The sequence below is a fragment of the Apostichopus japonicus genome, chromosome 3 (assembly GCF_037975245.1).
Source record: "Apostichopus japonicus isolate 1M-3 chromosome 3, ASM3797524v1, whole genome shotgun sequence".
NCBI lineage: Eukaryota > Metazoa > Echinodermata > Holothuroidea > Aspidochirotida > Stichopodidae > Apostichopus > Apostichopus japonicus.
Genome location: NC_092563.1, coordinates 26,531,984 through 26,554,728, shown reverse-complemented (window position 1 = coordinate 26,554,728; position 22,745 = coordinate 26,531,984). Strand labels below are relative to the sequence as shown.

The 22,745-nt window shown below is 37.1% G+C and overlaps 2 protein-coding genes across 5 annotated transcripts; one reads left to right on the top strand and one right to left on the bottom strand.

Moving 5' to 3' along the window:
- Positions 1–46: 46 nt before the first annotated feature.
- On the top strand, positions 47–14,127 carry LOC139965677 (protein arginine N-methyltransferase 7-like). Of its 4 annotated transcripts, XR_011792357.1 has the most exons (13): positions 53–200; positions 1,067–1,319; positions 4,600–4,749; positions 5,115–5,223; positions 6,111–6,223; positions 7,402–7,876; positions 8,245–8,435; positions 8,900–8,983; positions 9,284–9,418; positions 10,516–10,752; positions 11,312–11,469; positions 12,155–13,099; positions 13,142–14,127. XR_011792357.1 is itself a non-coding variant. In XM_071968291.1 (12 exons), the coding sequence occupies exons 2-12, from the start codon at positions 1,068–1,070 to the stop codon at positions 12,402–12,404; spliced, it is 2,154 nt and encodes a 717-aa protein (XP_071824392.1). In that variant the 5' UTR covers positions 47–138; position 1,067; the 3' UTR covers positions 12,405–14,127. The 4 variants fall into 4 exon arrangements, 3 of the variants coding, with proteins under 3 accessions (XP_071824392.1, XP_071824390.1, XP_071824391.1); XM_071968291.1 differs by having other exon boundaries at positions 47–138; positions 12,155–14,127; XM_071968289.1 differs by having other exon boundaries at positions 12,155–14,127.
- Positions 14,128–14,268: 141 nt separating this feature from the next.
- On the bottom strand, positions 14,269–22,081 carry LOC139965678 (diphosphomevalonate decarboxylase-like). The gene is made up of 9 exons (XM_071968292.1): positions 21,921–22,081; positions 21,089–21,227; positions 19,673–19,719; positions 18,648–18,767; positions 17,652–17,851; positions 17,180–17,350; positions 15,937–16,059; positions 15,231–15,398; positions 14,269–14,498 (listed from the first exon to the last, which is right to left on the bottom strand). The coding sequence occupies exons 1-9, from the start codon at positions 21,994–21,996 to the stop codon at positions 14,346–14,348; spliced, it is 1,197 nt and encodes a 398-aa protein (XP_071824393.1). The 5' UTR covers positions 21,997–22,081; the 3' UTR covers positions 14,269–14,345.
- Between the last annotated feature and the right edge of the window lie 664 nt (positions 22,082–22,745).

The window sequence follows — 22,745 nt, the reverse complement described above, 5'->3', positions numbered from 1 at the left end:
AAGCACATAATGAATAGTTAGTACACGACTCAATGTGATAATAGATAGTCAACTATGATAAACACATGTTGTTTACCTCCCTGAGGTAAGTTACCGATTTCACGAACGATCACTTGGTTGAGGTCTGGGCAAACTACTGTAAGTAGCTTATGGCTAGAGACGAAGAACAAACAAGAAATACATGTTTCTGTTCCCTTTAGGTGAGGTGAAGTTATTGCTTAGTCTTAATACTCTTATTCCCAAGCTTCCTAATTTATTGTTACTTATATGGTACAAAGTTAGTCATCATAAGTTAGTGTACACAGGCGCACACACTCACAGCGTTTACTTTTAATATGCCTAACTCTAGTCTAAACGATACAACTACTTGTACTAGTACTTAGCAGTTAGTAATAATAGTACTAAGCTAACTAGAATCTTTGGTACTATTATCTATTCCCTTCCAAGGAAGTCATGATACACATTGGTGTAATGTCGTCGTGATCAGATGGTCACAATCTTGGTGCAAGGGACTGGGCTTGAGAGTGGATAATTTAACCTGTTTGGTGTTTGTGCCTAACCTCAGTATCTTGCCTCTTGGTGACCTTTCTTAAAAAAGTATAAGGCTTATGGGATTTTAATGATTTAGAGGGCCTGTACCTAACTTTGGACTGCTATGTTTTTCCATAAATATTAGGCTAACAAAATAGCCTAATAGTAATACTAAGTTGGACTGTCTTTAATTGAGGTGTACAAGATTGTCTATGGTTTTGATAACTAACCATACATATATATAGGCCTTGTTATTTTCCATTTTCTGTATTTTTTTCCAGGGTAGGAACACTAGAGGTCATAGCCTTAACTTGCAGAAGTAGATTAAATGTTTGTTAGAACTTCTTTTCTCAGAGCATTGTGAATGAATGGAATGATTGCCTAGGTTGGTGATCCTGTCTAAAAGTGTCAATGGTTTTAACAATGCATTGGATATTTTAAGAGGTTTTAAGATTAATTGCAAGAGGATTTGAGGCACTGTCTGCTTCACATTTTTCTCATACTCATAAACTATGATGTTTGCTTCACATTACAGAATGCTTAAAGTCCAATACCTACTCAACGCATCAAGATTATCCTTCAAAGTACAGCAAGTGAGCTCTATCTTTACTATCTCAAGTTTAGCCATTAACTCTAAGGCTATGGCAACCTCCTCATCTGCCCCTCTGACTGGAAGGGTTAACCCAACCACAGGAAAATTGGAATGGGTCGTTGAAGACGAGAATTACGACTACGTTCAAGAAATTGCTAGATCATCTTACACAGATATGTTACATGATGAAGAAAGAGTGAGTGCAGTGAATGCCTTTATACTGATACTATTCAATAATTTGTAGCTCATCACATTAAGGTTAATTGTTAACATGTCTTGCCTACTTGATATAATTGTGGCTTTGTGTTGATCTGTCCCTCTATGTTTGTCACAAGTTACAATACATTTGTGCCAAATGTTCAGGTTTGTTGTGGAGAATACATCTAGGTAGATAATGTACATAGTTAAAGTAAAGACATAGTCTGGATCAATACAGTTTGTATTGGATTCAACTTACAATGCAATATGTGTGTCGTAAAGACCTCTTAATATTACATTTGAAGATATTCTCTGGTCAGTTACTAAATCAAGTAGGAATCTGAACTAAAATGATTACTGCTTATCAAACTAAGAAAGCTGTAGCAACTGTGAAATCACAACATTAATTTTGCAATGGAGAATTTGCTTTATATTTGATAAATACAACATATTTTACCCAAATATATAAAAAAAAATCTTTCTTCCGTAATTTGGAACAGGAATTCAAACAAACATGGGATGCCTCTTAAAGACTTAAAGTTTCAAGGTCTAGACTGTTTGTTTGTTACTTTTTGGTTCCTTGCTTTTTGCAAAGCAAGGAACCTATGCGTTCAACTTGGCGTGTGTATGTGTGTGTGTGTGTGTGTGTGTGTGTATGTGACGCTTGGCTTGTGTACACGATATCTCAATAAGGAAATGATGTATCATGATGAAACTTGTTGGGTGGATAGCCCATAGTAAGAGGAAGATCCCTATTGTTTTTGGTGCCCGCAAAGGTCACCAAAGGTCAGTTAGATGCCAAAAACCAATATATTAAAAACAGCAATAACTCCCATTGACAGGGTCCGACATCGTTGATATTTTGGGAGTAGTTGTGAATGGGGTAAGGCATCGTTTCCAAACATAACGGTAATGTGATCGAAGGTCAACAAAGGTCAATTAATGATAAAAAACTAGTATTTTTGCGATAACTTGAGAACGAAATGTCCGTTAGGGTTGGGAGTTGCTTCAATGTAATCCAATTGTCGACCCGCACCTGGGTGACCCTTGACCTCAATTTGACCTTTGGTGACCTTTACGTGTTTTTGGAGATTTTTACAGTTTTGATGCTATTTTCAGATGTCAAAGGTACCTTCTGAACATAAATGTCAATAGGTTGACCCCGTGTGACCTTTATGTGAGAAGTTATATGGGGTCAAAGTTTTTCGGTCGGAGTTAGGATGGTTGCACAGACTTGTCGATTTGTTTTTTGGAATCAGGAGATTAAACTACATCTGAAACCAAGGTCAAAAGGTCAAAGGTCACATTAGAAAAAATGTGCTTATTTTGGGAGGAAACGAGCAAAAAAGAAAATGTTTGGTTTTGATGCTAGATTTGGATACCAATGGTACCTTCCGATCAAAAATATCAATGGGTTGACACCCGTGTGACCTTCGTGTGCGAAGTTATACAAGGTCAAAGTTAATTTTCAGACATTTAATGCAACAACTCCCAGTTCCAAGGTGTGACGTGGTTGATATTTTTGGACAAGTTGCAAATGGTATAGGGGAATATTTTCAAACTTAACGGTCATGTGATCCGAGGTCACCAAAGGTCAATTAATGTTAAAAAACTAGTATTTTGGGAGGAGAAAATGGGCAAAGAAAAAAATGTTTGAATTTGTATAGTTTGATGCTCTATTTAGGTCTCACCGATCAAAAATGTCAATAAGTTGACCCAAGGTGACCTTTGTATGTTAAGTTATATGAGGTCAAAGTTAATTTTCAGACATTTAGTGTAATAACTCCCAGTGCCAAGGTATTACACGGTTGATATTTTGGGACAAGTTGCAAATGGTACAGGGGAATATTTTCAAACTTAACGGTCATGTGATCCGAGGTCACCAAAGGTCAATTAATGACAAAAAACTAGTATTTTTGCGATAACTTGAGAACAAATTGTCCGTTAGGGTTGGGAGTTGCTTCAATGTAATCCAATTGTCGACCCGCATCTGGGTGACCCTTGACCTCAATTTGACCTCTGGTGACCTCTGGTGACCTTTTTGTGTTTTGTGGATTTTAACAGTTTCGATGCTATTTTCAGATGTTAAAGGTACCTTCTGATCATAAATGTCAATGGGTTGACCCCCGTGTGACCTTCGTGTGAGAAGTTATACGAGGTCAAAGTTAATTTTCAGACATTTAATGCAATAACTCCCAGTTCCAAGGTGTGACGTGGTTGATATTTTTGGAGTAGTTGCAAATGGTATAGGGTAATATTTTCAAACTTAACGGTCATGTGATCGGAGGTCACCAAAGGTCAATTAATGATAAAAAACTAGTATTTTTGCGATAACTTGAGAACGAATTGTCAGTTAGGGTTGGGAGTTGCTTCTACGTAATCCAATTGTCCACCCACATCTGGGTGACCCTTGACCTCAATTTGACCTCTGGTGACCTTTTCGTGTTTTGGGGATTTTTACAGTTTGGATGCTATTTTTAGATGACAAAGGTACCTTCTGATCATAAATGTCAATAGGTTGACCCCTGGATGAGCTTTGTGTGTGAAGTTATAGGAGGTCAAAGTTAATTTTGAGACATTTCATGCAATAACTCCCAGTGCCAAGGTGTGACAAGGTTGATTTTTTTGGACAAGTTGCGAATGGTATAGGGGAATATTTTCAAACTTAGCGGTCATGTGATCCAAGGTCACCAAAGGTCAGCTAATGTTAAAAAACTAGTATTTTGGGGGGAGAAAATGGGCAAAGAAAACATGTTTGAATTTTTACAGTTTTGATGCTCCGTTTAGGTCTCACCGATCAAAAATGTCAATTGGTTGACCTTCGGGTGACCTTTGTGTGTGAAGTTATGTATACAAGTTCAAAGTTAATTTTTAGACATTTAATGCAATTAAATCCCAATACCAAGGTGTGACACGGTTGATAATTTGGGACAAGTTGTGAATGGGGTGGTGGAACATTTTCAAACTTAAAGGTCATGTCATCTGTGGTCACCAATGTTATCATATCTGTTGACCCGCTTGTAGGCGACCTTATACACCTTACATTTTCGACGCCATATTTAGATCTCAAAAGTGCCTTTTGATCAAAAATCCGATCACATTTTGTGATCACAAAAGTGTTGGCTATAGTGTTGGTTACTTTATGCGTACATGTAGGACCACAATAACTTGGACTATTTGAGCCCAATCTTGCTTGATAATATGTGTATTGTCATATACCCCAAGCAAGGAACCACAGTGCCCTTGGGCTCTTGTTTTAATTTTACCTTTTGTAACAGAACAAGAAATACCTTATAGGAATCCAGAAAGCTATTGCTAGCATCAAGTCTAGAGGCAAAGAGGCACATGTACTGGACATTGGTACTGGGACAGGTCTCTTAGCAATGATGTCAGCACAGAGTGGAGCAGACACAGTCGTTGCATGTGAAGTAAGACAAGTTGACATTTTTTATTCCTTGATCTCATTCCAAAATCTATCTTTAAAAATATCCTTATTTTTGTATAAGAATTTGATGTGTCAGAGCATTTTGACACCAAAATCTGGTCAAGGAGCTACTTAATCATTCTGTTAAGTTAATTCCTGGCAATATTTATTCAAGGAAACTTGAAGAAAACACAAATCGAAAAATTTCATTTTTGTGTGTACACTTATTACAGAAATATTCCTCCTGCCATTATTCTGTTACATATTTCTCATATTATCCTCAAACAATAGGCACCATACAACAATACATCTGCTCTGCTGTGTAACCTGCTTCATCTTTGAGTTTAATACCTTTCTAACCTTTCACAGGCATTTGAGCCTATTGGAAGAGCAGCTCGACAAATTGTAGCCAAGAATGGTTTCAAAGATCTAATTAAAGTGATTATGAAGAGGTCAACAGAGCTGACAGTTGGTCCAGGTAAGGTCGGCAGTTTCAATTTGAACCGATTTGTTTCCAGAATTAACTATGTAGATGATATAATCTCTTATTTTAGTAAGCTGTGGTGCTTTAATGATGTGAAAGGGCTTTGAATATCCCCATAAATTACACATGTATCCATGATGAAAGGTTTCTGTAATTTCTATTCTATGGTTGTCATGACAACTATCTAAAACAACAACAAGCTCTAGGTATGGTCCTGGTGGGCTTTGGATGTCCTAAATTTTCATGTAATTGCAAAATCATCTTTTGTAGATTTTAAATCAGTGCAAGGTAAAGTTTCAATATTTGACATATTATAATGTATTTGCTTCCACAAGTGCCCAACAATTTATGGGCTAGTAACCAGCACCAGTACAAGCGATTTGAGAGAGCATCTCAATTTCTCACTAAATATTTTGATAGGTTCACTAGATTTGTCTAGGTTTAAGCAGTGAAATGCCACCAGCTGCTTTTAATAACACACAGTATGTCCACATAACGAACACCAATAGTACCTCAGTGTCGGTGTTAAATCTGTTCAAATAACACATAGTATGTGTACATAACTAAGACCAATAGCACCTCAGTGTCAGTGTTAAATCTGTTCAAATAACACACAGTATTGGCACATAACTAAGACCAATGGCACCTCAATGTCGGTGTTAAATCTTTTCACAACGTATGAACCACAAGTACAGTATTTTGACATGCCATCTATAAACCATGCATGAGTGCAAATACTGTTTAAACATTAAATGTATGGAACCATCCTAAAATATAAGAAATGTATGTATGCTTTGATTGTTGTGAGAGTATGGAAGACAGACTTAAGTACTACAAAATCTCAGTATATTGACAATGTCTATTTTTGTTTTTGTCTGAAGTTGGCGATCTATCGAGACGCGCAAACATTCTGCCAGCAGAAGTGTTTGATACGGAGCTGGTAGGAGAGGGGGCTATACCGACATACTTACATGCCCATAAACATCTCTTAACAGTAAGTATAGTCACAAGTGTTTGATACAGAGCTGGTAGGAGAGGGGGCTATACCGACATACTTACATGCGCATAAACATCTCTTAACAGTAAGTATAGTCACAAGTGTTTGATACGGAACTGGTAGGAGAGGGGGCTATACCGACATATTTACATGCCCATAAACATCTCTTAACAGCAAGTATAGTCACAAGTGTTTGATACAGAGCTGGTAGGAGAGGGTGCTATACCGACATACTTACATGCGCATAAACATCTCTTAACAGTAAGTATAGTCAAAAGTGTTTGATCCGGAGCTGGTAGGAGAGGGTGCTATACCGACATACTTACATGCACATAAAAATCTCTTAACAGTTAGTATAGTTAGAACACATATCCCCCCTGTATAGATATTGCTTCCTATAGGTTCATTTAAAGTGAAAAGGAATTCTGCAAAGAACTCTCCTTTGCGGAAACATGTAATCTTCAAAATGTTATGTATTCTGTCAAATTTATTTTTATCAACAATGCTCCCCTACAGATGAACCAAGAAACCAATTTTGTTTACCATCAGTCTCTACTGTTAGAACCTAGAACACCTTGGAATGATATACTTATTGACATTCTTAGTTTTATAACCATAAAATGAAGAATCCCTTTTTTTTTTCAATTTCAGGTTTATATAATCCACACAGTGCATTCTGTAGAGTCAGTTACCATGGCTCGTTTATGTACTTGTTAAGTATTGTCGGAAGACACTTAAATTTGAGTGTGCAGCTGTGTAATGACAATTTGAGATGTAGATCAAATGTGTTCTTTTTGTATTATTTGAAGTAATACCTCTATAGTTGAATGAATTCAAAATCAAGCAGTCAGTATTTATAGATATTTTGTTCAATTGGAAGTCTCACAGGCCCTATAGGATGCCTTCTTTAAGGTTTATGTAGTCCATAATCAAGGTTGACAAGCCCTGCTCTATGTGTAAATGTTAAACTCGGTAAATACTTGTCAAACTTTGCATAATTATAGCATTATATGTTTGGCTTGTGTCTTTTGGGTGGTATGATTACAATCCCTTTAGCTTGATAAATTCATATACTTGAGAAAACTTGGGCTTTAGTGGTTCATGATCAGGATTATAAAAAAGGAAACATGACCAGATAAAAATTCTTCTTTTTATTTTCATTTTCAATTTTCCAGGAAGATTGTATTTGTGTTCCCCATTCAGCCACAGTCTATGCACAGGTGATAGAATCCACTTACCTGGAACAGTGTCATAAACTCCAGCCAATCAATGTACCTGATTCAGATGACATCATACCACCTTCGAGAATGACGAGATGTGAGGGCGCTGCCTCCGTATTTGATCTCCAGCTGAGCCAGTTGTCACCTGACCTCTTCAAGCCAATTACAGAACCCCTTAGAATGTTGGATTTCAATTTTAGTAAAGGAGACTTTAAGGCGAGAGGTGGGAACAGAGTGGAGGCACATTCCTTGAGGAAGGGAAGATGTCATTGTGTGTTTATGTGGTGGGAATTACAGATGGACCAGGCTGGTGAAGTCATTCTAAGTACTGCCCCCACTTGGGTCCATCCTGATGGCGACAAGGCACCATGGAGGGACCATTGGATGCAAGCCGTTTACTTTCTGCCAACATCAACGGAGGTTGAGAAAGGTCGGTAGTATGACAAAAAGTTGCAACATGTAATATTTGTTAGGCAGATGAATGAGCACAAATTTCTGAAAACTAGTCTTCCTTAGTTCTCTAGAAAATTGCATATTTTTTAGACTTACCTTAGACTTTGAAAGTTGCAATTCACACCTTGACGTTATATCAGAAACCAAAGCTGACGAAAGTCGTGGTGATCATGCCATTTTAAATTGTATTTTACAGGCAACATGTGTACCACCTCCCTGCGAGATTATATAAATCATCCGTCTCAACAAGGACAAAAGGTGCAGATGAGTCGTAGACCCATTAGTGATATGTTTTGAGAAATGTCTTTGATAATCTATGTTGTCTATTACATTTTTCTTCCGCAGGACAATCGCTTGATGTGACTGTCAGCCATGATGATTACAGTCTGTGGTTCTCTGTATTCAACAGCTCCGCACAACCAGTAGTAGAGAGACCGATCTGTCAGTGTGGAGCTCACGTCGTCTGGAGCAGACAGAGGTTTGCGATGATGAACCAAGTCTCCAGGAACGACAAGTTTATATCAGCTCTGCAGAAGGTAAGAGGATCGCAGTTGTAGGAATTGTGTACTTTTGTAGACTTGAATATTTCTTTTTGAAAGAAACAGGAGATTGAACTGGCAAACAACACCACACATTTGTGAAAGTTACCACTTTTCTGGTAATATCCCATATTTTTCTAAAACATATGCAACTAATGAACATTTTGTGGGTTGAGGGGGGGGGGGGGGGTTCTAGGAATTATGGTATATGTTGCTTAAACAGGTATGGGTTTAGATGCAAGGAAGAGATACTAGTTTTGCAAGGTTATATTCATGGACAGCATGTAAAGTGGTTCTGTAGCTGGGTAGAAGTTCATGGTTGCTCTAATATCATAACTATCCAGATATGTTGAATATCTTAAGAATGTTGACTAGCCAACTTATGGGATGAAATTTTAGGAATTGATCATGGTTTTTTTTTGGTTTTTTTTTTACAATCTTCAATATTTTATGATCTTTAGGTGGTCAATTCATCTACAACTTGCATGAGCGTTAGTGATGGCAGTTTATTACCATTAATTGCTGCAAGACTTGGGGCATGTCAGGTAAGATGTAAACAAAGTTTAACACAAGTTAAATAATGAAATGGACTGACGTTACTAACTTGTGGTGACATTTTCAAAGATTTTACAGTAATGAAAAATATCGTGAATGAAGGAACATGATCTTTGCTGAATTTTCAATAAATGGAACATTTGAAATGTATTTCATTTTACTGTCCATCATGAATATAGATTAAGTTTTATGATCTGTCAATGGGCATTTGTCGGTGGACCTCAAAGTCTCACTTTAGACCCTTATGCCCACTCTCCTTTGTAGTGAATCTATATTTTTATGTTCGGTAGGTTTACAGTTTGGAGCCAAACTCTATGTCTCGAAAAGTCATGCAGGAGATTGTGGAGGCCAACGACCTTAGTGGTAAGGTCGAGCTGATACCACAGACTGCTCAGGATTTGAAACTAGAGGATAAGGAATATCAGGTAAGATGGCTGTGACTTAATATGGTAGGATTGCAATGGTGGGTTTAGAGTGACAACATGTGGGGAGGGAGGAGGCATTGTTAGATAGGTGGGCCTAGGGGAAGGAGAGCAGCTAGGATAACAAAAGTGGGGAACAGGTGATGCATGATTACAAGAGTGTGGTTTAGGGAAAGGGGATGAGGTAGGATTATAGAGGTAGGCTTAGAGTGACCAGGAGGGGGGCTAGGAAGTGTAGTTAGAAAGGTGGGCATAGGGGAAGGAGAGTAGCTAGGATAACAAAAGAGTGGGGAATGGGTGATACAGGATTACTAGAGTGTGGGTTACAGAAAGGGGATGAGGTAGGATAACAAAGGTGGGCTTAGAGTGACCAGGAGGGGAGGAGGTGGGGGGAAGCAGAATTAGAAAGGTTTAAGGGAAGGAGTGCAGCTAGGAAAACAAAAGTGGGGAACGGGTGATGCAGGATTACAAGAGTGTGGTTAGGGGAAGGGGATGAGGTAGGATTACAAAGGTGGGCTTAGAATGACAGGTGACCGGGGGAGGGGATGGAGGAGGAAGCAGCATTAGAAAGGTGGGCTTAGGGGAAGGAGAACAGCTAGGATAATGGAAGTGGGGGAGGGGAAGGGTGTGGTCAGAGGAAGGGGTTAGGTAAGATTACAAAAGTGGGCTGAGACAAGATAACAAATGGGAGCTTAGGAGAAGGGAAAGGGGGGGCATGCAAAATTGTAATGGTGTGGCTAGGAGGAAGAAGTGGAGGTTAATGAGTAGAATGTGAGGAGGCATGGTTACAAGGTTGATATCAGGGGAAAAGAAGGACTTACAACGTTATGGGTGGGCTTAGGAGAAGGGTAGTGCATTTACATTTATGATCCATTCGATCAGTTTTAAAGTGTACAAATACTCTTTGTTTACAAGCATCACTCAATCTTTGGATGACAATGCCTAAATGACATTGTTTTCATGTACCATCCAAGTATCTATGTGACTTTTACTGATAATATTTCAGTTTGGCCAAATGTCATTATCAGTGAAACAGACTTGGTTTATATAACATGTTTGATTGGATAATTAACCGCTTGAAGTTTTGACTTCATTTACAGATTGATTTATTGGTATCGGAGCCCTTCTTCACCAGCGGCCTCCTTCCATGGCACTCACTCTATTTCTGGTACTGTCGTACAGCCCTCGCAGGACGGCTCGCAGAGGGGGCAACCATTCTGCCCTGTGGTGCGCGTCTCAGGGCTGTAGCGGTCCAGTTTGAGCACCTCTGGAAATTTCATGCGCCAGTGGGAGATTTGGAGGGATTTGATGTCAGAATCTTTGATGACTTGACACAGGTATCGTCCATAAATGATTACTAATGGGATATGACATAGATGAAGATCGTGAAAAAATTATAACTGATGGGATATTACATAGATAAAGATTGACCATATATGAAAACTAATGGGATATTACATAGATATAGATTGGCCATAATCATAACTAATGGGATATTACATAGATAAAGATCGTCCATAAATCATAACTAATGGGATATTACATAGATAAAGATGGCTATTTGTTGTGACATCTGCCTTTCCATACTACTTATGTTTGGTTTGAGATGACACCAAGGATAAATATTTTCACTATGTTCATCTGTTTTCTATTCTTTGATGTTAATTGCCATATGAACATTTTCATTTCATGCCTTTATGAATTATAAGTTCATATCCAGCTCACATTTTGAGATTTAATTTAGTTTACTTGTTTGACATTTCATTTTAGAGAATAAACTTGATCTCCCATTTCATCAAGATATTATTTATTGGTAGATACTGACTATAACTTAAACAGGATGTGACATCAGTTGAAAATTTCGTTATCATTTATGTGATTTCTTCCTCTCTGCAGAGAGCAGCCAAAGACACCGATGCCAAGGAGGAACCTCACCATCTCTGGGAATATCCTGGATGCCCTTTGACCTCTGATTTTGACCTGATGCAATTTGATTTCACGAGCTGTATTCCAGACGAACCCATCAATGTGACAGGAGAAATACCCTTTGTCAGGTAAATCAGTGATTGTGTTTCTTTAAAGAATCATACATTGTTATCAGATTTCTGTCATTAGTTTGTTTTCTGTAATATTAGCATTCACATTTATAATACTCTGTAATAATAGGCCTACTGTTGTTTTATCCATTAAAGGCAGTATTCAGGTTGTCACAGTGTATCGTTTCATCCCGCAGTGTTCCCTGTAGACACTGTGTTGAAGTTTTTGGTCAGTCTAGAAGACTAAGAAGCCAGATGTGGGTGAAATATTCCAAATGGTTTGTAGTCTACACTTACACATCAGGCAATGATATATTAACAGTCTACATACAAATCTGGCCTACACTTACACATCAGGTAACACACTACATAAAAATCTGGCTTACTCTTACGCATCAGGCAGTGATATAATAACAGACTACATACAAATCTGGCCTACTCTAATACATCAGGCAGTTTACATACAAATGTGGAAGACATGCACCACACAGTAGTATGAATTTAACTTATTCACACACACATTGCTGTGAAAGTTAGAGAAAAAATCAGGACCAAGGGGGTCAATGAAACAAGTTCTACCTCCCATTCTTATCATCCCCTTCCTGCAACTAATCCTCTCCTCTTTGTTGTTTTTCTCTCCCAACATTTTATCGTCAGGTCTGTTCCTCATACTTTGCTTATTTTGTTTCGTTTCTAATAACAGGCCGGGCACTTGTCATGGAATTGCCATATGGATGGATTTTCAACTGGACGCTGAGACAACTGTAACTACCGGGTTGTTAGGCAGTGCGACTGATAAATTAGAATGGTGCAGGACCTGGAAGCAAGGAGTTCATTTTCTCAAACATAATCCCATCATCGAAGATGAGAAAACTCAGAAACTGAGTTACAAAGCCTCGTTCAAACCAAACAGTGGAAACATATTTTTTGAATTTCAGGTGGTTGCTAGGTGAAAAATTTAGTTCCTACGAAAGGAAAGATGATGATATTAGTTTAATAAATGACGCCACAATGGAAACCACAAACCTCAACTTGATGTAAGTTTAAGGTGAAAGGTTTTAAGCTATGCAAGTCTTTAAGCCATCAACTGATTTATGTAGAATGAAATTATAACAACCATCCATAATATTTGACCAAGTAGGTTGGTTGAATCAGTATGAGATTCCATAAGATGCTGCACAGCTGTGCAAGGTACAGAATAGACTTTGGTTTACATTCCCTAGATAGTTTGTCTGAATGTATGGGTCCATGATTGCTCCCAAACCATTCTTCACTTCCACCTCTCAAATGAAATTAGATTTATCAATGTAATTTCCATTGCAAACACTTTGATATGACAAATGTCTCTCTGTGTGTGTTAGGTACAAACACTTTCATATTACAAATGTATCTCTGTGTTAGGTACAGACATTTTTATATTAAAATATCTGTGTGTGCATTAGGTGCAAACACTTTGATATTACAAATGTATTTCTGTGTGTTCAGTGCAAACACTTTGATATTACAAATGTATCTCTGTGTGTTAGGTGCAAACACTTTGATGTCACAAATGTCTGTGTGTGTTACGTGCAAACACTTTGATATTACAAATGTCTCGGTGTGCATTAGGTGCAAACACTTTGATGTCACAAATGTCTGTGTGTGTTAGGTGCAAACACTTAGATATTACAAATGTCTCGGTGTGCATTAGGTGCAAATACTCTGATATTATAAATGTGTCTGTGAGTGTCAGGTATCATGACTTGAGGTTAAGTTGAAGTTTCCTTTATTTACTCATATGCTTAAGGAATCACATCCCCTACTGGTTTGTTTGATTTATGCCAAAATTGACCTTCAAAATCAATAGTGTCAGGTCTGTTCAAACTATGGAGTTCCCCTTTTAATCCAAAAAGGTGCATTTTCCTGGTAATTATCCTCCTATTTTTCTTCAACAATAGTTACAAAATTGTTGTCTACCTTTGCAGGCTATGTCTTCACACCCCCCCCCCACAAAAAAAAAAAAAAAAAGGAAGAAAGAAAGAAAGAAAGAAACACTAAAAATTTCTTGAAATAATGAAAAGCAGAATAAATAATGCTCAATTAATTTATTTATTTATTGCTAAGAATTTTCATGCTCAATATGATAGAATTCCAATGTATGTACTTTGTTTGAATTGATATGACCAATATGGTCGCTATAAAGGCACATGCCATTAGTCGTTTTTATAAAAAGTTGGAGAATACACAAGAAGGTAGGCCAAATTAAGTAGTTAGGATGGTAAGCTTCAGCAAGCGCAAGAAATCGACACAATTCTTAAACCGACCTGCTGACGGAAGTCATCAGGACAATATTCTGTAACAATCTACTTACTGTTCCAAACCATCCAACTTTGTGGTTTGCAGTCAATCACTTGTCAAGTTGTGTTTGTTTCCATTCAGACTATGGTAAGGATGATAATTTAATAAAGGCCATATTGTTTAAGGATTATTGTTCTTTGATGTCATAAAATATTCTTCAATAAACCTTTGATACAAATGTAGAATCTGCTCCAACTTTACATTTTGTTCTATCATTATACCCAATACAGATTATACTGTTTGACTTGTCTATCTAACATAGTGCAATGACAAACATTGTACATGAAGTTACTCCCCAACTCAATCAATTCATTATTCTCACTTCCGTTTTCATATACACACAAAACTGGAGTTAAGTTCCCCCTGAGAACTTCTTAACAAAATGAGTTTAAAGCCTCTTTAGCCAGTATTTATTGCACAAGTTGTACCTTGAATGTTATCTTAATCAGGCACCTCCCCCCCCACCCTCCTCCCCTTCCCCCTCTAACATAGGCCACAATCAACCCACTAAGACCCCTCCTTTAACCACTGCATGTACACTACTGTTCTCAAGACTGCTAGCTTTTCATAGATTTTGGCAGTCCATTTTCATCGAGTAGCGATGCATCCTCATTGGTAATCTCTTGAGCTCCAGGACCAACCTTGGTATGAATTATGTATTTCACAGCATTCTGTTGCGGCTCCATCGATAAAACAGAATTCAACGTTGCCTGTAAATGTCAAATTGAAGCGAAAGATGTTGAATCATCTTTACTAGGTTGCAACCTACAAGATTTTACAAGATAATTGACAAATTCAATATATTATTTGACTTGTTACAATTACTTACTAGGTCAAAGAGATCTTCTAAAGACCGAACTGTATACTCAATGCATGACAAGATAAGTGATTTTCAAAGAAGTACAAAATATAAGTAAAAACAATATTATATTGCATTTCAAATGGCAAATACTCAGTGATTAATTCACTGTACTTGCATGGTATCACATTTCAATGGTCTCCTCACTTCAATATACTGTAGTGCATGATTCAGTTACACACAAAATGGGAAGCAATTCTATGATTTCATTGCTAACATTAAATATGAAAATCACAGCAAAAAGTATGGCTGCAGTTGAAGTAGTTGATAACTTATTGTTGAGGTGTTTTTCTTATATCTTAATTACTTGGTGTAAGTAAGGGAAATTTTCTAACCAAAACCAGGGGCTGATTAATATTAGCTCATGCAAGGTGCACCAGAAATGCCACATAACAAAGGCTATAATCAAATGTAGACTATCAACTTATACATTATGGGCTTTTGCTATTTTGATTTTGGGACACCTCGTCCCAGTACTTCAACTTTTGGCCACCACCAGCGCTGTAATTTTACGTCACATTGATCAAGCAGTATTATTTGTGGAGACTGTGACACAAAACGATATTCATCGTTAAAAGCTCACCTTTGTCACTTCATGGTTACTCTCCGATGGCAAACCTTTAAAATATAAATGTTTCTCCTGATTATTGGGAGGAGGGAAGACATGATTTATGAAAGCAAGGACTTCAGAAACACTTTCTTTCAGGAGGTAGAGTACTGCATTGGGACCTGCATCGAATGTATAAGCAACCTGAAAGGAAAGAAAGTAGATTAAAATGACCGCCACAAATAATCTAGCAAATGTATTAAGATACCAGATGAAAACACAGATAATCATAGAGGATAAAATGGTGCATGTGTTGCAAACTCATGTTGCATGGATAAATGGGAAGCACTAGAGGGTGAAGTTTATACTTTTGTACCCTTAGCTGCATTTGCAAAGACTTGTACAATACTGTTGGTTGCCAAGTTGTCACCTTTTCCAACTCACATACACACACAAAGAAAAAACCATACACACATGTTAAGAATAATTTTATCATTATAAGTGATTAGTCCAAAAGTAGACCCTGAACAGGAACGAAGGAACAAATTATGGAAAATTCATATTGCAGAGATGCCGGACTGAGGTTGTTATTTATATTCAAATTCTGATGATCCATGTCGATTCCCAAGGCCTCGCAAGACTTTTTAAACACAAATGCATTATAAGCCTATGTGATCTACAGTGGAGCTATTATGGGAAGGGTGAATTAAACATATTTTTAAAATGATTTGATAGTGCTTACTTTAATTTGTCCTTTATATTCATTGTACGCATGTACAAGCCTCACAATAGACCAGGAGGTATCGTTCATGTATGATATCGGTGGGTAGGTATCTTGGCAGACAGAATGGAGTTGGTTGCTCTCCTGTGAACGATTTCAGACACGAAAAAGAGGAATATGATTTGTTTTACTTTTCGAAGTAAAACAAATCTGTTAGCAAACTGCTTATCCACTAATGAGCCTGCGTAAGGGAATGTGTAAATGTAAGAGGGTCTGAAGTTTCGATCCTAGCATGATCTTCTTCAGTGGCTGAATGACAAGTATCAGTAACAGAAGGGACAAATACATGCACAGAATACAAACAGGTTAGTGAGCATAGTGAACACAAAGAGATAGATGTTAGGGGATTAGTAGACAAGGGATGGAGAGAAGGAAGAAGGAAACCAGCAGGGGAAGAGGAGAGGTAGAAGATAAACATTAGAGGGACAAAGAGAGGATTAAGGGAAGGAGGTAGGGAATAAACTAGAGAAGGACAAAGACAGAAAGGTGAGGAGAAAAAAAGGTGGTAGAGTGCTATGAGAAGAGGGGTGACAGAGGGGAAACAAGGGGAGATAAAAGGGGAGGGGGGTTACAGTACTTTTGTAAGAAAGCAGCAGCACCATAATTGTGACAGATAAACATTATCAAAGATGAACTTTTGCCTCATTACAGTGTCTTGTGGTAAAACAATACAGAATGATATTGCACCAACAACATACCAATTTCAATATGCATAGAAGATCATTTCATGTAAACAGAAAAGAAATTCAGACTTATAAATATTTAACATTATTCACAGCAACCTCATCTATTCCACTGCTTTCTTCTTGCCTTTTCTTTGTAATAGTACTAACAGGATTCAAAGGATTCAGACCACAATACAATTGCCATGGCAACATCAACAAATTAGTATTTTCACTCAATCACATCTTTTCAATTTAAACTCACATGGAGGTACAAATGTATGTCACTACTGCAGTAAGTAACCTGCACTGGTTTGCTCAATCTCCCTACTTTTTCATTATCATACTGCTAGCTACATGACAGGAAGATACATCCTCTACCTCTTTGTATGGTCCATGATTCCCAGTAAACATATTACAGATTACAAACACTTACAAGGAGCCTAAGCTGTCTATTTAATAGGCCTACCATGACTATTGTAAACCCTGTTGCTATGGTAAACTCATAAGAGACTCCTCAGAGTACTTGAAACAGTACTCACCTTCATTGTTACCTCAGCAAAGGCCGGAAAGTCTTTGCTTTTGATAGCTGCCTGCATCTTTTTCATATTATCTGGTACTACTTTGTCTGCTCGGTGCTTGAGAAATGGGCTGGTCTGTGTGGAACGTAACATACCTTTGGAACTCCCAATGGCTTTCTTCTTCCCACTGACCTGTGTAGTGAAATGACACAGTGCATGTAAAATGTAGTTAATACTTATTTCAGTAAACTTCAGAGCGGTAATATTTGTTGATGCAAGCCTTGCGTTGCAATGAAACTCTTGACAGCTTCTTTGTGCCCAACTTCCTGTTTACACTCTGGGGTCACAAGGGAGAGGAGGGCAGGGAAGGTGAGGGGATGAGTGATGGGGAAGGGTGATGTGGTGGAGTGAATGCCATGGTAGAAAGTATAACTATGACCAAGAACCTGGTTTTATTTTACATCATGAAAGTTAAAAAGGTGAAAGTACTCACCACTAATATTATAATCCTCATTTCAGGCCAGTGGTCCTCTGTTACTATCTGTTTTCCTGTACTATCCTCACCAGAATCTTTCTCTCCCATCGTCCATTCCACGAAACCCCCATCTAGGCTGCGGCAGGCACTCCCTGATCCAAGCCTGGCAATGTCTGTTACATTACCCTGAACATTGAACAGCTTGGTAAGAGCAGAAACTGTCAAAGAAAGGTTTGTTAAAGGTGACATTTTGTCTAAAGATAAGTTCAAAAGTTGAAACAAATTGCTTGTGACTTCTGTCTCTCCTGGTTTGATAAACTTTCCAAAACACCAAAGGGGCGTGTGCTTTTCTTTTGGAGGAATTTTGAGGCAGCTCCTGTGAGTGTGGATAGTAGTTTACAATATTTGTTAATCTTTTTGTTAATCTTGTAGTTTACAATATTTGTTAATCTTTGTCTGTATTATCAATGGTGTTAATATACTTGATTTGACTCAGACAAATCTGCAATTATAAATTAATTCTTGGTACATAATAAAAGCATCTTAGTACTTAGTCAATGAGATATCAACTATCACTTTGCAGGCCTGATGATGGGATAGGGCCCTGGGTATCAGGGTCAGTTTACTGCGGACCCAGAAAAATTTCACTCAAAGAATAATGAGTTTTGATTTTCATAATACACATAAGAAAAAATGAAGACTTAAAATTGGGGACTTGATGACATAGAACTGTAAGCTATACAGCTTGGTAAGCATGTAATATGCCTCTGTAGTTTACACTCCCAAATACTACCTAATACTACCTTAGTAAATCAACATTTACATTAAAGATAGATTGTTAGGCAATGATTGTAACTCAATTACCATACAACCTGCAGTTGTGTACTACACCGGCCATGAACACATTAACATGATGTATACCTCCCATCCTACCATGCTACCTATAGTACTACATACAGGTGTACCCCCTACATAGGAGAATACTTTACACGCTACAACCATACTGCGACTCACCTAAACATGCATATCCAGCAGCAGATGATGCCAAACCAGCAGCTGTTGGGAAGTTATTTTCAGAGCAAACATGAATGTGACAGTCCTTCAGCTCAGACTTATTGGATGCTCTCTCTTTGACTGTGGAAGAAGAAAGATATTATTATTGTATAATGGTGAGAGATTTACAACTACAAATCTGGAATTCACTTGATTTAGAACACAAAGACTACTAGGCTAGAACCTATTTAATGGGATACAGCATATCTGGGTTGCCCCCAAAGAGGGTAAATCCCTAGTTCTCTATCATGCACAAGTTAATGGAAACTACATTAGATGATATATCTAACAATTAGCAGTAAACCAAGACACCACTGGAATTAAGAATGGAGCAAAGCCTTGGTCTTTGAAACTGTTTGCTAACTTCAAACCCCATCTCGTAACATCTGATGACACGCAATACCAATTATAACTTGTAGGCAAAGAACCAGGGGATTCTACATTCTCCAAAATGTAACAACACTTAAGATCTGTATGTTACTTATTTGACTTTTTTTTTGCAGAGGGACCTCAGTGCATTACAAGCTAAACAAATTCCATATCAGGGGTCACCACTTGTCACACTGTTCTATACAAACCTCAGACTAACAGTACATCTCTTAATATAACTTTATATAGCACAGCTATAGCACGTGTGCAGCAAAAGGGAAATGGTGAATGCATAAATTACTTACTCAAAACTGCCATGATTATATACTGTCCTATGGGAGGGAGATTTCTTGTTTTGTGTTTTGTTTGACATTGTGGAAAATTCAAATAGGCATCATGGCATAAGGACAAACAAATGTTTAGTCTAGTTGATTTAAAAAAAAAAAAAATCTTTTTTGAATCTTCCTACTTACTAATTATATTAACTAAACGCTTCCCATCCACCATAACAATTGCATTTAGCGAAGTTACTGTGCATATTTTTCCATTTCAATAAGAAACAAAATTTTAAAAAAATTTAAAAAATTGCATAGTTATTTGTACTAAATGATACTGACCTTTACGTAATACTGTTTGCAATCTTGGATTATCCATCGATTCCTCCCTGATTGAAGAAGGAAAAATCTCAATTCGAATGTACAAAAGCTTTTATTGATAGGAATGTTTAGTTACACATATCTTGCAATGTTCACCACACATCACCTTAAAGTTATAAATACTGTACTACATGTCATTATGGGTTATTGTTTTTGTAGGGGAAGGAAGAGCACCAATCACATACTTCAAAAATGTTATGATTATGAATAAATCAAGAGGGTCCAGGATTATGAAAAAAAAAGATGTATTATACAGTTAATACATATAGTCGATACCACATTTAAATTTGCCTTTGCACAAACACTTTTATTAAATTTTATGTCATTGAGTAACCTCTAACTAGCCATTATTTGGAGGAAATGTGTCTCAGTTGATCAATATCAAACCCAGTTTGCTGCAATGATCAGTTGATATAGTAGCATTGCCTAAAGCCATCACTAAAAGCAAGCACTACTTGAAGTTCTCAATGGGTTTATGTATTCCCTGTGTATTTGTACATATCAAAGGGGCAGGATCTTATTTTAAATGTGCTGGTACAGTCACCTTTCTGTCAAGAAGACATTCAATTAGCTATTTCCTGTTGACAATTGATAGTAATTAGTACAGACAAGATAAATCAATATATAATATCAACATGAGGGTGATTCTGTGGTTTTGAATCATGAAGATTAAAGACTTGCAGTGGCATTTTGCTAGTTTATATATTTTAGTGCAAATGCCAGTTTTTTAATGCACAAGTAAAGGAAATCAAGTCATAATGATGAATCATAACATTCTGACATAAAAAACTTTGAAAATTTGGGAAGATTTCAGTTTCAGGAATTCATATCATAGGGAAGGAAAGAATGCAAATGGGATGTGAGGAACTAAATTATTTAAAAACCCTTCTGTGTTTCCTTTGTCATTGCAGATTAGTGTGACAGTACGATATTATACACAATGAAATGTTAACATTCAATATATAACTCTGCAAAACTCTTCCAAAGAGATGGTTTTATCCACTAAAATATCTGACTGATGAAATACAAATTTTAGCCAGGATTTTGAAATACACTATCTTCTCATTCCAAAGGGATAATAATAATCATACATAATTTTTATATAGCGCCAAACAAACTATGAAATAATTCTCGTAGCGCTTATGAATATAGTACTGATGAATAAAGTATGAATGTAGTACTGATGTTGTGATAAGAAGGCTTCTCAATGAATTCAATATCTGTTATGCTATAATGCTGCCAGTTTATGTCATATGTATGATATTGCAGGTGGCATTAACCTTATTCATAAAACCAGCATATACAGACTCCAGTAGAATGACACAATTAGAAAAGAAAATTCATTGCTCTACAACAAAAGATGAAATCAAACCTAACCTTCCATTCAGCCATATTCTGTCCTTACAAAAATCTCTGCTTGCTGCAACAGTTGTTGTTGTACACATTTGGTCAACATGTAATGTTGCACTAATGGATGAGTTTATGGGTAGAATCAGCTTTTCGTCTCGTTTTCCCCCTGAGAGAAACCAAAAATGATGACCACGTAATGTTACAATTCTGCAGTAAGTATTTAATACACACAAAAAATCCAACCAAAATTTTCCAGAGATTTTATTCTTGATCATTCATAAATTTCATTCTGTAGACTAAGCCTAAGTTGGCCTCTAAATTATACAGCAATCATTTGTCTGAAAAACAAAAAAACAAAACAACACACAGGTAAAGGCAACAGCCAATAAAAGACATTTAATACCAAAGGCTTGGTAATTGCATGGCCTAACTTAAGTTATCATAGTTCTAAAACATTTGAAATAATCATAGTAATGCTCATTAAATAATGTCAAACTTGATGACATTAATGACATTTAATGACATTACTTTTTATGACATTTAAAAACATTCATATAATGTCAAACTAATAAAAATGTCAAACTCGGTCTAGCCACGTTGATAGATGACATTCTAGCCTAGTTTATCTTTCGACTGAAACCTAGTGAAAGGTATGTAAGAGTCGAAAAACGGGAGCAAGTTATTTCCTATTCACACATAAAATCGTTCTCAGTATTGCAAACAATGACACGGACTACCATTGTTTTGTGTACATATACCACTTCCACTAAATAATGTCTTAGGTAGCCTAGGCTATAGGCCGTTAACTCATCAGAAATTAAGTAGACCTAAGATAGAGAAGAGCCACACGATTACTTACAATATTTTACTACAGCTATATTCACGGGTGCACGACATGTTATAGTTTCCAAATTTCTTGTCCGTTTCCCCGACATTTTTTTCTAGCACCGAGTGGTTCTCTGTCACTGGAGTGAGGACTTGATGGCATGAAATTGCATACAACACAGATCTACATAGTGGTTTCATATCTAATGTTCACCCTCCATAGTTAGACTCCGCCCACATGTCTAAGATCGGTCTGTTCATTGGCTTATAGGGTGAACTCCGCCATCACAACTTCAGTTCTGTAAAATGAATGATTGGTCTGATTCCATAACAACTCCATGGTGTGATGGTTACTGTATTTTTGTGGATGAGTTTTGTGGGAAGAGTTTTTACAAAAATATATTGTTTACATTTATATTCAATTTCGGATCTATAGCCTTTCCAGCGATTGTGCAACTTGAGTATAGGCCCAGAAAAAAAAAGATTTGTTGGAGGTAGGGACACAGGGGGACAAGTATACCTCTTTATTTAAAGGCGTTGAAGACTCGCCCCAAATCGCGAGCCGCCATCTGAAAAAAAGTAAACTTTCCGTTGGTGTCTAACACTTCTGTTACACCTCATTCTAAACTAGGTCAGATTACCGGCATGAGACGTTTCTTTGTGCGCAAGTCTTCAATGCCTTTTAATGAAAAGTACCTATTTTCCATTTTTGTAATAAAAAAGTGCTTCGTTGGTATCTTTAAAAAGTGCCCCTTTTAGAGAAATTTTTGTTGAAAAGTTAAAGAAAATGGACAACAGTTGCCGTTTCGTTGAAAAAAATATTCAGCTTAATACTAAAGTTTTGTGCTACAGAATATAC